This window comes from Dreissena polymorpha, chromosome 11 (assembly GCF_020536995.1).
Source record: "Dreissena polymorpha isolate Duluth1 chromosome 11, UMN_Dpol_1.0, whole genome shotgun sequence".
In the NCBI taxonomy this organism is placed as follows: Eukaryota; Metazoa; Mollusca; class Bivalvia; order Myida; family Dreissenidae; genus Dreissena; species Dreissena polymorpha.
In genome coordinates, this window is record NC_068365.1 from 10,070,140 (window position 1) to 10,084,268 (window position 14,129).

General features: G+C 35.0%; 1 protein-coding gene across 1 annotated transcript in view; it reads right to left on the bottom strand.

Moving 5' to 3' along the window:
* Positions 1–5,934: 5,934 nt before the first annotated feature.
* LOC127850256 (adhesion G protein-coupled receptor L4-like) overlaps positions 5,935–14,129 on the bottom strand; it is a 33,454-nt gene continuing 25,259 nt past the window's right edge. Inside the window, exons 18-25 of the mRNA XM_052383135.1 lie at positions 13,190–13,276; positions 11,937–12,039; positions 10,945–11,098; positions 10,408–10,474; positions 10,018–10,084; positions 9,651–9,745; positions 7,503–7,671; positions 5,935–7,178 (exon numbers count right to left, since the gene is read on the bottom strand). Coding sequence (XP_052239095.1) covers positions 6,981–7,178; positions 7,503–7,671; positions 9,651–9,745; positions 10,018–10,084; positions 10,408–10,474; positions 10,945–11,098; positions 11,937–12,039; positions 13,190–13,276 — 940 coding nt within the window. The 3' untranslated portion in view covers positions 5,935–6,980. The remainder of the gene's footprint in view (positions 7,179–7,502; positions 7,672–9,650; positions 9,746–10,017; positions 10,085–10,407; positions 10,475–10,944; positions 11,099–11,936; positions 12,040–13,189; positions 13,277–14,129) is intronic.

Below are 14,129 nucleotides of genomic sequence, written 5' to 3' on the forward strand. Positions count from 1 at the left end.
CATTTTTCACTTTAATGATAGTTTTCGTTTAAAGAATGTCTCTTCTTGGCAAAAATCAAGTTTAGGCGGAAAGTATCGCTCCTGATAAGCTTGTGCGGACTGTACAGGCTAATCTGGGACGGCACATTACGCACATGCCTTAAATCCTAATGACGCTGTTTAAAGTGATTGAATGTTGTGTAAGTGTGCTGTATAAGTTTCTGTATAGTGATGATACGTTCTCTTCTTTGGATGTCTAGTGTTTATATTACGTAATCATATCCTTTTTACGTAGATCCTATTACTTTTTAGTAGATGATATCTTTGAATTGAATCGGAAATGTTCAGTTAAACTTGGACTGTAAACTTCAAAACTTTAGCAGTACGAATATTCACTCAGCAATGTGGTTGATTGCATAATCCACCACATATTTGTAAGGAGAAATTATTGAACTTTTTTTCTTCATTAGTGTGGAATGGTAAACCACAAATAAGCAAACATATTGTTATTACATAATATACAGAAGAAAGTTTACAAACGATGATTTTCATAAATCATACATCTGTTGAAGTCACTTTACTGAACAAGTTATTAACATAACAAAAAGTCACTATACCGAACAAGTAATTAACATAACGAAAATTAACATTCATGAATTATGGAGAGAAAGTATAACTTATTTTTGAATTCTGTCAAACAGAATCATTTAAAACTTAGCTTCTGCTTTAAAATCCTATAGTCTATAATCCAGTCATAACAATTAGTAACAACATAATATTCTCAAAAGCATGCTGCGAAAATAGTTCATTTAATTAGGGTCTTGATCCACAATACTGCACTTTTCAACATGCACAGTTATGAAGAGTTAAGCAAAGTTTATAACTTCCATAAAAATTACGTACGTTTCTATGTATTATAAGCGCAGCGACAATGTACGTTATATTCAGACGCTCTAATGACACTAGCTTTATCAAGCCTTTTATCTCCACTAGCATACGGCCCATCTAAGTACACATAATGGTTAACCCATTTATGCCTAGCGTCTAGAAAAGAGGCCTTAGCAAACAGCGAAGACCCAGATGAGACGCCGCACGAAGCGGCGTCTCAGCAGGGTTTTCGCTGTTTGCTTATACAGGAATTTCTGAAAGAAATATTCTAAACATAGAAATAAATATACTAGACATCCCTAATTTTGAAAATAAATTGATCCAATTTAGAAGGATGAGAGACCACTAGGCACAAATGGGTTTAACTACTTGCGTATGATATTATTACCTAAACGTGTCTTCGCAAGCGTGCATACTATAAATTGTCGAACATGTTTTAATATATTGAAACAAAATAATTGCGATATATTTTATATACCGATTTACGATGGTTCAAATAAGAAGTGTACATATTATCATAGGTACATACTCCTTCTAAACTTAAACTAGAAAGGCCACTACAGCCAACTGTACCTTTTATGAAACTGAATTTAAAACTTTTCAAAATATATTTTGGGGATGTGAGCATGTCAATTAGTTAATATTATAATTGTTTTATGAATGTAATCATTATCTGAACTTTCTAAATATGCCTTTTTATTCTGAATCATGCAAATACAAATGGACCTTAGCACTATGTATTTATAAATAAAAAATGAAGAAAACTAGACCCACCCTTAAAGAAGCGAATTTGTACCTGTCCTTTTACTGTCTTGTACTCAATGTAATTAACTAGTTTATATATATGCGTAAAGAAAATGATGCGAACTGTTGTTACCTTTTTTCCAGTGGTTGTGAAAGGGGATTTTAGAGGGCCTGTACTGTCAATTAATTCTTTAAAAATAAAAACATTGTTTATGTTTAAATATGTATGCATTTATGTAAAAATCGTAAGAATGTATTGATGTATTGCAAAACACATTTTTAAATGTATAGAAAGCGCTATTAAAGACAAATTATAAAAACATGAATTCCATGTTGTTATGCAATAAATAAAAGATTGTTCCAGATGAAGCAAGCATGACCAATCCGCAATTTGTTTGCAATTGTATACGACATTTGCTTCAACTGTAAGACATCGTTTCTAAGTAAGCAAAGTTGAACTTGTACCAAACAACGCAAATGTATATGGCAACTTTAATATGTTTGTTCTTTCATCTTAACCGTATGATTATTGCAAGCAACTAAACGTGCACAAAGCACTTACAGCATGCATATCTATTCATTACGAGTATTACTATGTCGAATGCGTAACTTTCTTTTCTTGTAGCGCTTGTACATTGAATAGCATGTATGCGTTTTTCTTAAATGGGCGTGCGCCCGTCCCATTTTACTCGGTATAAATATTTCTTGTTGTGTGGTGTCTTCCAAGCACTCGCGAGATCCTTAGCTCGATTTTCACCACCCGGAGTTACTGATTGATCTCAGGATACGGGCAAAAAATATTTCTAAATAAGCTTTACTAACGTCTTTATATAAGCTGGAACAAATTGATTGTTTGTCTGTTTTAAATGAGATCGCAGTTGAACATTAGGTTTCCAAGTATTGTGGGTATCACTTGAATTATTCACCCTTTTTAGAATCACCATATCAAAAATCATCATTAAGCTTTAAGTGCCGTCCTTGATTAGTCTGTGCGAACATCAGTTAAACTTGATATTAACAACATTGAGAAGGCATGTATTCTACGTTGACATGTTTCACGATTTTGTAATTGTCCATATGTTTTATATTCAATGCATATAGACTAGACTCAACTATTAGTTTAGAAGAGAATCCTTTACACGAAACATAGCATTAAAGCGGAAAATATCACTCCTGATAAACCTGTGCGGACTTCAACGCAGGCTTGTCTGGGACGACAGTTTACGCACAAACACTCAACCCTGTTTTCCCAGAGTGAGGCAAGCATCCTTTTAGAATAATATTTTAATATCAGTATGAATGCAAAACTCCATTTAATGAAAAAGAAACTTGAATATTTTGATTTTTAAATTACTGCTTGTACCATACACTCTGTACGCACATGCATTAAACCAGAGCGCGGTTCATATACTAAATGTCTATTATGTTATTCTTACCTAATAGAACCCGATGAGTCACCAGGAGTGTGTCCCAAAACAACAATCAAAACCATACATACATCTTTAATCGGCGATCTACAAACACTTAACACCAATATAGCTATTACATGTTTATTGCACATAATGTTCAGAAATATCTTTGTGACATAGTCATCAACACAATGACATGATAAACGTAGACAAAGTCCAATTCTGATTTCTATGCGTTTATATTCTGCTTATGAACACAACAAAGCGTTTTCAAAATGTTTGTCAAAATTCAAAATGAAAGCGAAGGCCCGCAACGGGCCCCGCCCGCGACAGAAAGCAATAATGCGCCTTCTTTATTCGGCTGCGCTCCTAAGACTGGCTATTTACGTCACGTGTCTGCAACTTTAAGTTGATTTAACGTGTGCATTTCTTATTGGACATTTGTAAAGCCACGTGTCTGCAACATCAAAATGACGTATGCAACCCGTTACTTATTACCGTTTGATAACCCGAGGCTACTGAAATGTTGATTTAGGTGGCTGCCTATTTAAGATTATATGAAATTTGGTACACATTTCGATTATTATATTAATACAATAATGCCCCAAATATGCGTTTTGTGTGCATTATGTTACATCTTTAAGGAATTTGATATCGAAAAAACCTATCAGCGCATGTAGTAATTATGATAAAAAATACGTCAACAAGTAAAGCCACACTTGAGACGATGGATTAAGGACCCTTTAGACAGTGCCGCTGTCACCCAAGTTGCTTTCACACAAAATGAAGTTCAACACACATCGTTAGCTTATAAGAAATAAAACAAGTTGTGATTAAAACTACGTGTAATAAATAACCTAAATTTATACTGTATCGTTTATGAGCAACTAACTTTTGTTTGAGAGTTATAGACCCCCGGATAATTGAAAAATCAAAGCGCTGAAGGCTGGTCATGTTCACGTCCGTTTTAAATTACGACCATCATCCTGTGCATTATCTGAAGACATATTGTTCCACTTTTCTTTATAAGAGATGCCTGTGAATTAAGCTGCCTAATCAAAGAAGATAACAGTTGCAAATGCAAACTACATATGTCTAATTCCCGAGCTGTCGACATTGGATATGGAAATATACTTTCGGATAAAAGTATTTCATCGTGATTGACAAAGTGTTAGTCATAGAGGTATCAAAACTCATAAAAGCTTCTAATCACCTGGATGCAGATTATTTCACTAACCTACGTATAGAATATAATAAACGTAGGCTTACTTTGTGCGTTACGAAGATGTGTCTGCTGAACTGCCGTATGTGAAACTGTACCGTTACGTGTCATACGCTACTGAATTTGTAGATGTTGCTTTCCATGACACACGTGTTCTCTTATCTAAAAACTCTACAATCATAATGTTTTTCAGTAACACGCATGTTTGCTTCATCCGTATTGGGTGCTTTTATGTATGGTTCGTGTCAATATTTGGTGAAAGAACATTGGAACTAAAATTTGTCTGTTCGTCAAATTAGATTGATTTTGTATTATATGTATCTGGATATTTTCAGTAAATTGAACAAACGCTTTGCTCAAAATGTCACTGTAATAATTCCTTGCTTACTTATCTGCTTGTAAGACTTTCTCTTATACTTTATATATCGATGTTTATTATCAGTATGTTTATGTGTGGAAATCTGAAAACGTAACGTGCTACCTCGTTTGGTTCTTTACAGTGTTTTCTTCGATTTCGTTTGTACATGTGTGCGCATATCATCGAGTTCATGTTAACTAAAATAGAAAAGCATGGAGTATTGTTTATCCAAAAAACATACATGATTTTGAAATGGAATGACTTTCTGCGTTTTATCCCCACAAATTTCGAATATTTGTGGAAGACTTTTACACAAAACAAATGCTGCCATTAAAATATGCTTAATTTTCATGAACGTGCAATACCTGAGCACTTGCATATCACGAGTTGTTTGCCTCATTGACTATTGTAGTGGTATATTTTACAGAATATGCGACTTTCTATTGGAACCGATTTTTGCTTTTGATCTTCAATCATACAACAGATTGAATAGTTTGGTGGTAAATACTACTTTGCAGTGAGATTTTTTCTGTCCACTGGTGGTCTTCCGATAATTCCGTAAGAAAGTCCGTAATATAAATCAAAGCGCTAAAGGCACCGAAGCTGTTCGCTATTCTATAATCTTAGACGCACATTAGTTTTCAAAATTATGTTATAGCTTTTTATATCGCAAGTTTAAAGTGAACACAACCCATTCAAATTTATAAAGAGTTTGTCTTAAAGAACAGGTCGAGATATGTGTGCACTGTCTATCCGCATATTTATGTTATAGAGATAACTTAGACAAAATAACAACAATATGTATCTTTTTTTTCACAATTGGTTGTGCATTAATTGTCATCTCAGTACCAGAGACTCTGTTTAAACTCTTTTAAACACCATATAATAAGAAAGTGTCGTCCTTGATAAGCTTGTGCGCATTGCACAGGCTAATCAGTGTGCACAGGCTAATCTTTGATATGCATTAAGCCCCGTTTTCTCTGAAAGCAGCTAATATGTACAGATTTCAATGATAAACTGGCCAATGTCGTCGCACAAGATGTTATAGATGTTACAAACACTAGACTGGCCAAGAACGTCGCACAAGCTCTTAAACACTATTGATTACATACAGGCTTTCTGCAGCACTTGTACGCTGCAGACAGCCTGTATCTTAGCTACGCTAGGAACCATAACCACTGCCTGTTTATACTTCAACACTGGTAGTGGTGAAGTATAAACAGGCAGTGGTTATCGTTCATAGCGTAGCTAACAGCAGACTGATTTGCAAAACTGCCTCTACATTAGTTGCTCGCTACCGCTTACAACTAAAAATAGAAAACAAGATGTGAGCGAACGTGTCATGGATTTATTTGGCATGGGGCAAGATACGTGCACAGTGAACAAATGTCATATTTATATTGCAACTATTGTAAAATAATTTTGTACAAAACAACATACTAATGAAATTGCAAAGAGCATAAAACATAAATAGTTCATGTATCAACAAGCAGTTTTACAAAGACTACATCAGCATACATAATTGGAAATAGTGAGCAAATAACGGTTTGGATAGACATACGTTCAACTCAATCGCAAAAAGGCAGAACAAAATATGTAAATCAATCAAAATTTTCTTATTCGTATGTCTCTTCTATACGCACACACACAATTTAATATGGCTGTTAGATAACCGAAAAAGTTTGAATTTCCTTGTTAGATATCTTATATGTTAAAGGTACGTGATCAGAAACTAAACTTGGTCGGGGTAGTGGCAATAAACAACTTGTTCACCCCTATTGACGGTCTGTACATCTATACACCATTGCATACATTGATAGAGACACTTGCTGCGCTACAAATATAAGCACTTAATACTTTTCAGCGACTAATTATGTCAATAGTATTTACTGGTATTAACAAGTAGTACATATAAGCGGTGAGTCCTAGTGAACATTTTCTTAAATCATGTTCAAAAATGATCAGGTCACTAGCATCTAAACTGTCTTAATTTACATGTAATGACAGGTCGCTATTTAGCTGTTTCTGTGCTTCATACATATCACTGTCAAAACGAAATTAGTTCGTCCCTTCATAATTCATTCAAGAACATAGTAGTATGCATTATTGGTACACATTTTATTCTTCAAGTGTAAGGCTTTGTTTTTTCAGTCGCGAGTTTCTGTAAGATAAACGTTGGCGATTCACTGATTGCAGAAAATAATAATCATCACTTCATCGTGTATCATCGTAAATTCTCAAATCTTCACACTGGTCTACAAAACAAGTTATATTCCGATTCCTCGTTTTATCGCAACATGTCACCATGTCATATATGTAACGTTATATAACCGGTTCATGTTAAGCAATTAATCATAATGCCATCAAATTGGTTCCGGTCTCATGCATCGGTTGACGATTGTCGTCTGCTATCTACAGACTTAGAGATATCCATGAAGCCGGGTCCAGAGTGTTTCCGCGCTGGCGCCGCCAAATGGAAAGTATTACTGGGCCCGGAACCATTAGCTCTGGATGAGTGAGTACCACTGGAGTGTGGCCGCCTGGGGAAATCTATGAACCGCTGATATTCTTTGCGAACCTTTAAAATAACAGCAGAAATGCGTGTAACGTTTTCATCCCCATACATAAGTATGCCTTTCCAAACCGTCTACTATGACGGTGTTTTAGCTCGGCATTCAAAATAGAGTACACCTTTCTGACCAGAAAGGTAACATGTATATGGCTTAAACCATTTGTCATTCTTTATGTGAAAGTTTCGTGCGCATGAAAACCGAGTATTTAACATGTACCATGTTTGCACGGACTTTAACAATTTTACAGAAACTTTACACACTAAAAATGAATTGTATTACACGTTTTAAAGACATGGTATTTACTTAAATAAAAACATATAAAGTCGTACTTTTTTATTGAGAATACAGTGGAAGACGAAGATGAAAAGACCCTGAAGACTGTTGAATATGGTGAACAGATAGACCATGGGAAGGGCGGCCTCGCTGATGTAGAAATACCCAAACACCCACGTTAGGCCTAGAAGCACCTCCAGAGCAAGCGCCCCCTGAATCCAGGCTCTAAAACAGTAACGGGGTAGATATTGGTATAATGTAACAAACTCTAGTCAGCTATTTAAAACATCATAAACATAAGTTATTCTTTATACGTCATGTTTTCATTTTTACTATAATAACAAGGGACAAAATTGTCACAAAACCAGGTTTTCATTGTGAAAAAAAAATCTGATAAAGGGAGAAAACTCAAACTGAACTTTTGAAATGACCAAAAAAAATTAACCCCCTTTGTAAGTTTTTTTTTTTTTTTAAATCTATTTTTAGTAGTGGCGACCTTGACATTGGAGATATTGACGTGATTCTTTCGTGGGACACACCGTCCCATGATGGTGAACAAATGTGCCAAATGATTTTAAAATCTCACAATGAATGACATAGTTATGGCCAGGACAAGCTCATTTATGGCCATTTTTGACCTTTGAACTCAAAGTGTGACCTTGACCTTGGAGATATCGACGTAATTATTTCGCGCGACACACCGTCCAATGATGGTGAACAAATGTGCCAAATGATTTTAAAATCTGACGATGAACGACATAGTTATGGCTCGGACAAGCTCATTTATGGCCATTTTTGACCTTTGAACTCAAAGTGTGACCTTGACCTTGGAGATATCGACGTAATTATTTCGCGCGACACACCGTCCAATGATGGTGAACAAATGTGCCAAATGATTTTAAAATCTGACAATGAACGACATAGTTATGGCCCGGACAAGCTTATTCCGCCAGCCCGCCAGCCCGCCAGCCAGCCAGCCAGCCAGCCCGCCAGCCAGCCCGCCCGCATTCGCCAATCTAATAACCAGTTTTTTCCTTCGGAAAACCTGGTTAAAAACGCAGGTCAAGATTATAAACTTCATATTATGTCATACTCACATTACAAATATTAATTGTATTCGTGTATACAAAAGAACAAAGAAAACAAAATTATTATTATAATTTGCTAAGAAGAGTAAGCTTACTATCCGTGTCCATGCAGGAGATATCCTATCCTAGCTTAAAAGAGACTATCAGTAGCAACGTATACTTACAGATTAAGAAAAGAGTAATCCAGTTTTGTGTGTCAAGCCATTTTTGGTTGTAATAAGTTTTGCTACTCAAGAAACGTCGTTGCGATTAGAATGTAATTGTACTAATTGGCTTTATATTTTCTGTGAAAACTGAAAAAAAAACACTACGTTTGCATAAAATTATGTCGATTAACAAGTAATCAGTCTCAGATATGTACCAGCATTAGTTCTGTTGCAAACCAGAAAAAATGGAAGAATGCGGGGTGGTAGAACTAGAGAACTACTTTTTTTATTGAAGAACTACTTTTTATATCGTAAACATCAGCATGGACGTTCATTTTTATTAATGCGCAATTCTGTCATTCAAGGACCAGAGAGTCATTAAAAGTAGCTACTTAAGGAATACTTGGTAAAGTTTACAAACTTGTGTTGTTCCAAGTGTTCCTTCATTTGAACCACAAATGATGGCAGCTCTACAATCCTAGCAATGTATGTCGCTTCATACTTAATTTGTGTAGTATACACATTATACATCATATGTGTGTAAAAGAAATAGTTCATTTGCGTAAAAAAAACATTTTAACTTTCCCTGACCATTTTTACCGCAAATGCTGCCAATAGTATACTCCGGCATCCTCTTAATTTCGCTGACTCAGTTACACCAGTTATACATTTAGAAATCACATAAAAAGTAGTTATAGTTACATAAGAATGTACAAAAAGAAAACTGTCATTCATTTATATGATCAGTGTTTTCTCTTTACGTATGTACAATTCCAATTTTAAGTTGGTTGTTTTATCTTTGGTGAACACGTACTTAATACACTTACAATTACCGATGAGTGATTGATCAAGACGTAAGATTTCATCAAAGATTTCCGCCGGGTGTTTAATCTTAAATGAAAGGGTTGCTGACTTACGTTAAAATTGCCATAGGTTTGTTTTATATTTGGCGAAAACATTCGCTACTTACTTGAGATTTCCAGTTGGTGTTTTGTCTTTGGTGAACACGTACTCTGCATGCTTGCACACTGCATACATGGCATAGATGAGAATCATCAAATTGACCTGTATTCAATAAACAACATACTTTATATATGTTTTAGCGTATCCATTGTAATTGCCTATGAAAACTTGTTAATTGGATGTTCGTTACTTAGGAAAAACACATGATCAATTAATACTGCTTCATTATATTAAATGCACATGAAGTTGTTTATTCTTCTTCTGTAAAACAACCCATTTTGGTAGTGGTGGCAAAGGTGAAGATTTTCTTAACATGCTTTATATGCGAATTTAACCAAGATCACTAATGTGAATTACAACATGATAATACGTACTAGCAATATGAACGCCACAGGTCCAGCAAAACTCCAGATAAACCATCGCTCTGTCGTCAACCAGCAGCTAAATAAATACATGGATTGTATCGAGCAATTACATGTGGCATGAAATTGTCAAAACATACACTCATAAAAAAGACGAAAGTAAATACATACGTAACAAAACGCAGTGAACGTTATGCTTATTAGTTCGCTTCTTTGGATTATGTTCGATATCATGAGTTGCACAAACATAACATGATCAGTATAGCGCCTTTTTAATGAGCTTTACTGCACTATATAATTATAATCTAGATATATACCTTAATTGTATTGTCCTTATATACTCTGCACACCGGTACACAATCACCTTGAAAGAAATGCAATTGAATACAAGCCGTAACTTACTATCTCGCAGTCCCATATCCCTCGTAGCGCACCAAAGCGGAGACTCCAACAATCAAAGTTGGGACGCCTGCAATGAACACGCAACGGGTAATGTCTTGATGTTTGCAGTGTTTTTAAATTTACAAAAAAACACATCTTTAACCAATTAGTGTTTTGAATGAAATTTGTTAAGTGGCTATAAGAAACGGCTAACACAGACCTATGGAATTACTGAAGGTATATAAATATATCAAGTTTTGTAGATTTTGAAGCTGTGAAAGAAAATTACGTATGGCAGTGAACGAGCATTTGACTAAACAAAACGTCAAAGACTATAAACATACTATTGCAAAAAATTACGAATGGTTATAATTTATAAAACTACATAAACTGGTCTTAGACAAAAGTTCTTTCTTACCAATAAAATAAACATTCATGAAGAGTGACGGAAAAACGGCATGCATTAAGACTGTCATATTGTAGCGGAATTATAAAGCATAAGTAATGTATAAGCATTACCCCTCAACGTGTATGATTATACATATTTAATAAACCTACCATAGCCAAGCAGGTAGTAATATTTCAGCCTGGACTTGGCGGCGTCGAACACCTTCACGAGCATGAAGAGAATGTGGATGCCTTCAACGAACATCCAACAAAAACCGGACAGGAAGAAGAAGTGCAGGAACCCAGCGATGATGGAACACGCGATCTTAAAATATGTAAAGTGGTTAATTGCTAGGATGCCAAGTTAAAAACGAGAATACATTGAAAATAAAGTAGAAACAACGTAGTAAGAAATCGGGCTTGACGAACTACCGATGGTCTTTGCTACTTTGTCCATTTATCATTGTCCTCTCTATATCCGAAAGAATTTCTTATATACTGATGTCATTTTCAACCGTTTACCGTTTGTTCTGTTATCCATATACCCACAAGAATCGCCGACATACTAATAACCTTGAAGTACCATGTTATTATTTCTGTCTTCTCAATACATACTAGAATAGCATATAAACTGTGAACATGTACTATCGTTTTTTCGGTCCTCTCCCACAAGAATTAATTACATAATGATTTCATACGCTAACATGTCCTTTTACAACCACAAGAATCTCACACATACTGAGGAGATTTTCTACCATGCATTTGTTTTCTTTGCTTCCTTAAACAACAAGAATCGCTAACATACTGAGGATATTCTTCTTCATTTCCCTTTTCCTTATTCAGTATATACTCATACGGTTTGCTGACATATACTGAGAACATGTGTCACCATAGACATTTTTATTTCCTCTATATACCCACTACACCCACAGTTATCGCAGACATTTTAGGACCTATGCTATAATGTACATTTCTTTCTATACCCACAAGCATTACTGAAGTACTGAGTGTGGAACTTTGCAACCATATATTGTTTTTTGTGTCCTCTTTTTTCCGACAAATCACAGACATACTGAGTACCTTTGCAGAAATGTACCTTTTCCTCAAGTATCGCTATACCCAAAAGATACACATAAATATTAAGGACCTTTAGTTCAATTTACCTTCGGCTCTGTCCTTTCTATCCCCGCTAGGAAAAGGATCTCTGCGACAAAGATGGTGAATACAAGGTGCTTGTGGATCGAGTTTCTCTCACTCTGCACTGAACTGCAACCGGCCAATTATATGTAAATATATGCGTCACGCGATGCAAATCATGATGTGTAGCATATATGGATGCAAGACAGTCTTTTTCTTGGTTAGGCGTGCAAGGAATTCATGATAATGCTATATTAAGATTTAAAAACTGGAACTTATCAACACCAGTTTAATTTTGGTTGAGATGTTTGTAGGATTATACAGCCTCGAAACCTAAGACGAAAACAATTATTCGACTTTCTAGTACGGTAGAAACGAATCAAAATACATGCACCATACAATAACGAAAAATACCGATGTAATGTTGCAAAGAATTATACCATGCGTTTTGTACTAACACACATGCATGTAATTACTCAAACTTCATTCACACTACTGATGGATTTAGGTTTTGAATATAATTATAATATTATTGAATCACAAGAACGATCTTGCGAATGTACTACTTTTAAAGCGCGTTAAGGTACAACATGATGGCTTATACATACATATCATACAACAAATATAATTATACAATTCGAAGTAAAACTTCCAATGACAAAAGCTCCATAAATGATATTAATGTGTATTTATAAATTTCTATATATTTTTATATATTGTTATTAAATATTTATCTTCATGTTGAACGTTAAATGCATAGTATTATATTTCATACTTTTACGTTGTTATTTTTACATCGCTAAGCAATTATTATTAATGCTCATTATTTACAAAAACATCATGTGGTTGTATTGGATTACCTTTACATCGCCAGAGTTTAAGGTTTCACATATAATGTACGTTTAATTAACTATTTATTTAAAGCAGTTATTGATCGTGCCTTAACGTAACATTTCTTGATATTTAATACAATTTATAAAATACATTATCAAAACAGAAGTTTGCACAATTTTTGCATGTTAGATTATTAATATGTGGAAGACTTTCGACATATTATGATGTGTAGTAGTCTACAAAATCAAATACATGCAATATTGTAAACGGTTCAAGCAAAGCATGCTTTGTATTGAATGTAAGTGGTTATAAAGATATTTACGCTGTTTACACAAGTTTGCAAAGAAAGTCAACGCATGCCCATATAACAATTGTTTCACATATAATAAGCCTACAAATGTCCCGTAGTCCCAGGTACAATGACTTTACAATGTGCCAATTTTACCGGGAGGCGGCCGAACCGCCGTAATAGCTTCCCGCGCTGTTCCCCCGGTCTTCGTTACTCCCCCGATATCCACGAACACAGCGACAACTAGACAGACATTTATGTTACGAGTAAATTTAACAACACAGTGAATAATAAGTATATCATAGTAATACAATGTTTTTAGAAGTAAAACTAACAAGAGCTTTCAGAGGATAGCGCGCTCGCCTATTCGAGTGCTTGACAGTATAACGTAAGCCATCATGGGGAAATTGTTCATATTCAATAATTTATAAGACGATCTTTCAAAAATAAAAAAAAGGAAAAAAAAATATTTTTTTTTGAGGGGGGGTAGGGGGGTGAGAGGGGGGTATAATGTGGGGTGTGGTAATTTATTAGATGATGTAAAAAAAAAATTGGGGGGGGGTAGGGGGGTGTGAGGGGGGGTATAATGTGGGGTGGGGTAATTTATTAGATGATGTTTAAAAAAAAATATTTTGGGGGGGGGGGTGGGGGGGGGGAAAGGGATTCTGGGTAGGGGCGTGGGGTATTGTTTGGATGGAATCCATTGGTGTATTCAGGTAAGTGTTGTTTTGTCAAAGTAATAATAAAATGTGATCATAAATAAAGAAGTTATGGCAATTTAAGCAAAATGTTCAATTATCTAAGTGTAAAAGGGGCCATAATTATGTCAAAATGCTTGATACAGTGGTTTGCTCTTGTTTATAGGTTGGGGTCATGTTGGTAAACAAGTATGCAACATATAAAAGCAATATGTCAAAGGATATAGGAACTATTTGGGGTAGTACGCAATCTTTAACATAGATTTATCAATAATATGCATATTCTAAGTATAAAAGGGGCAATAATTATGACAAAATGCTTGATAGAGTTGTCTTCTCTTGTTTATAGGTTGGGGTGATGTTGGTATACAAGTATGCAAAATATGAAAGCAATATGT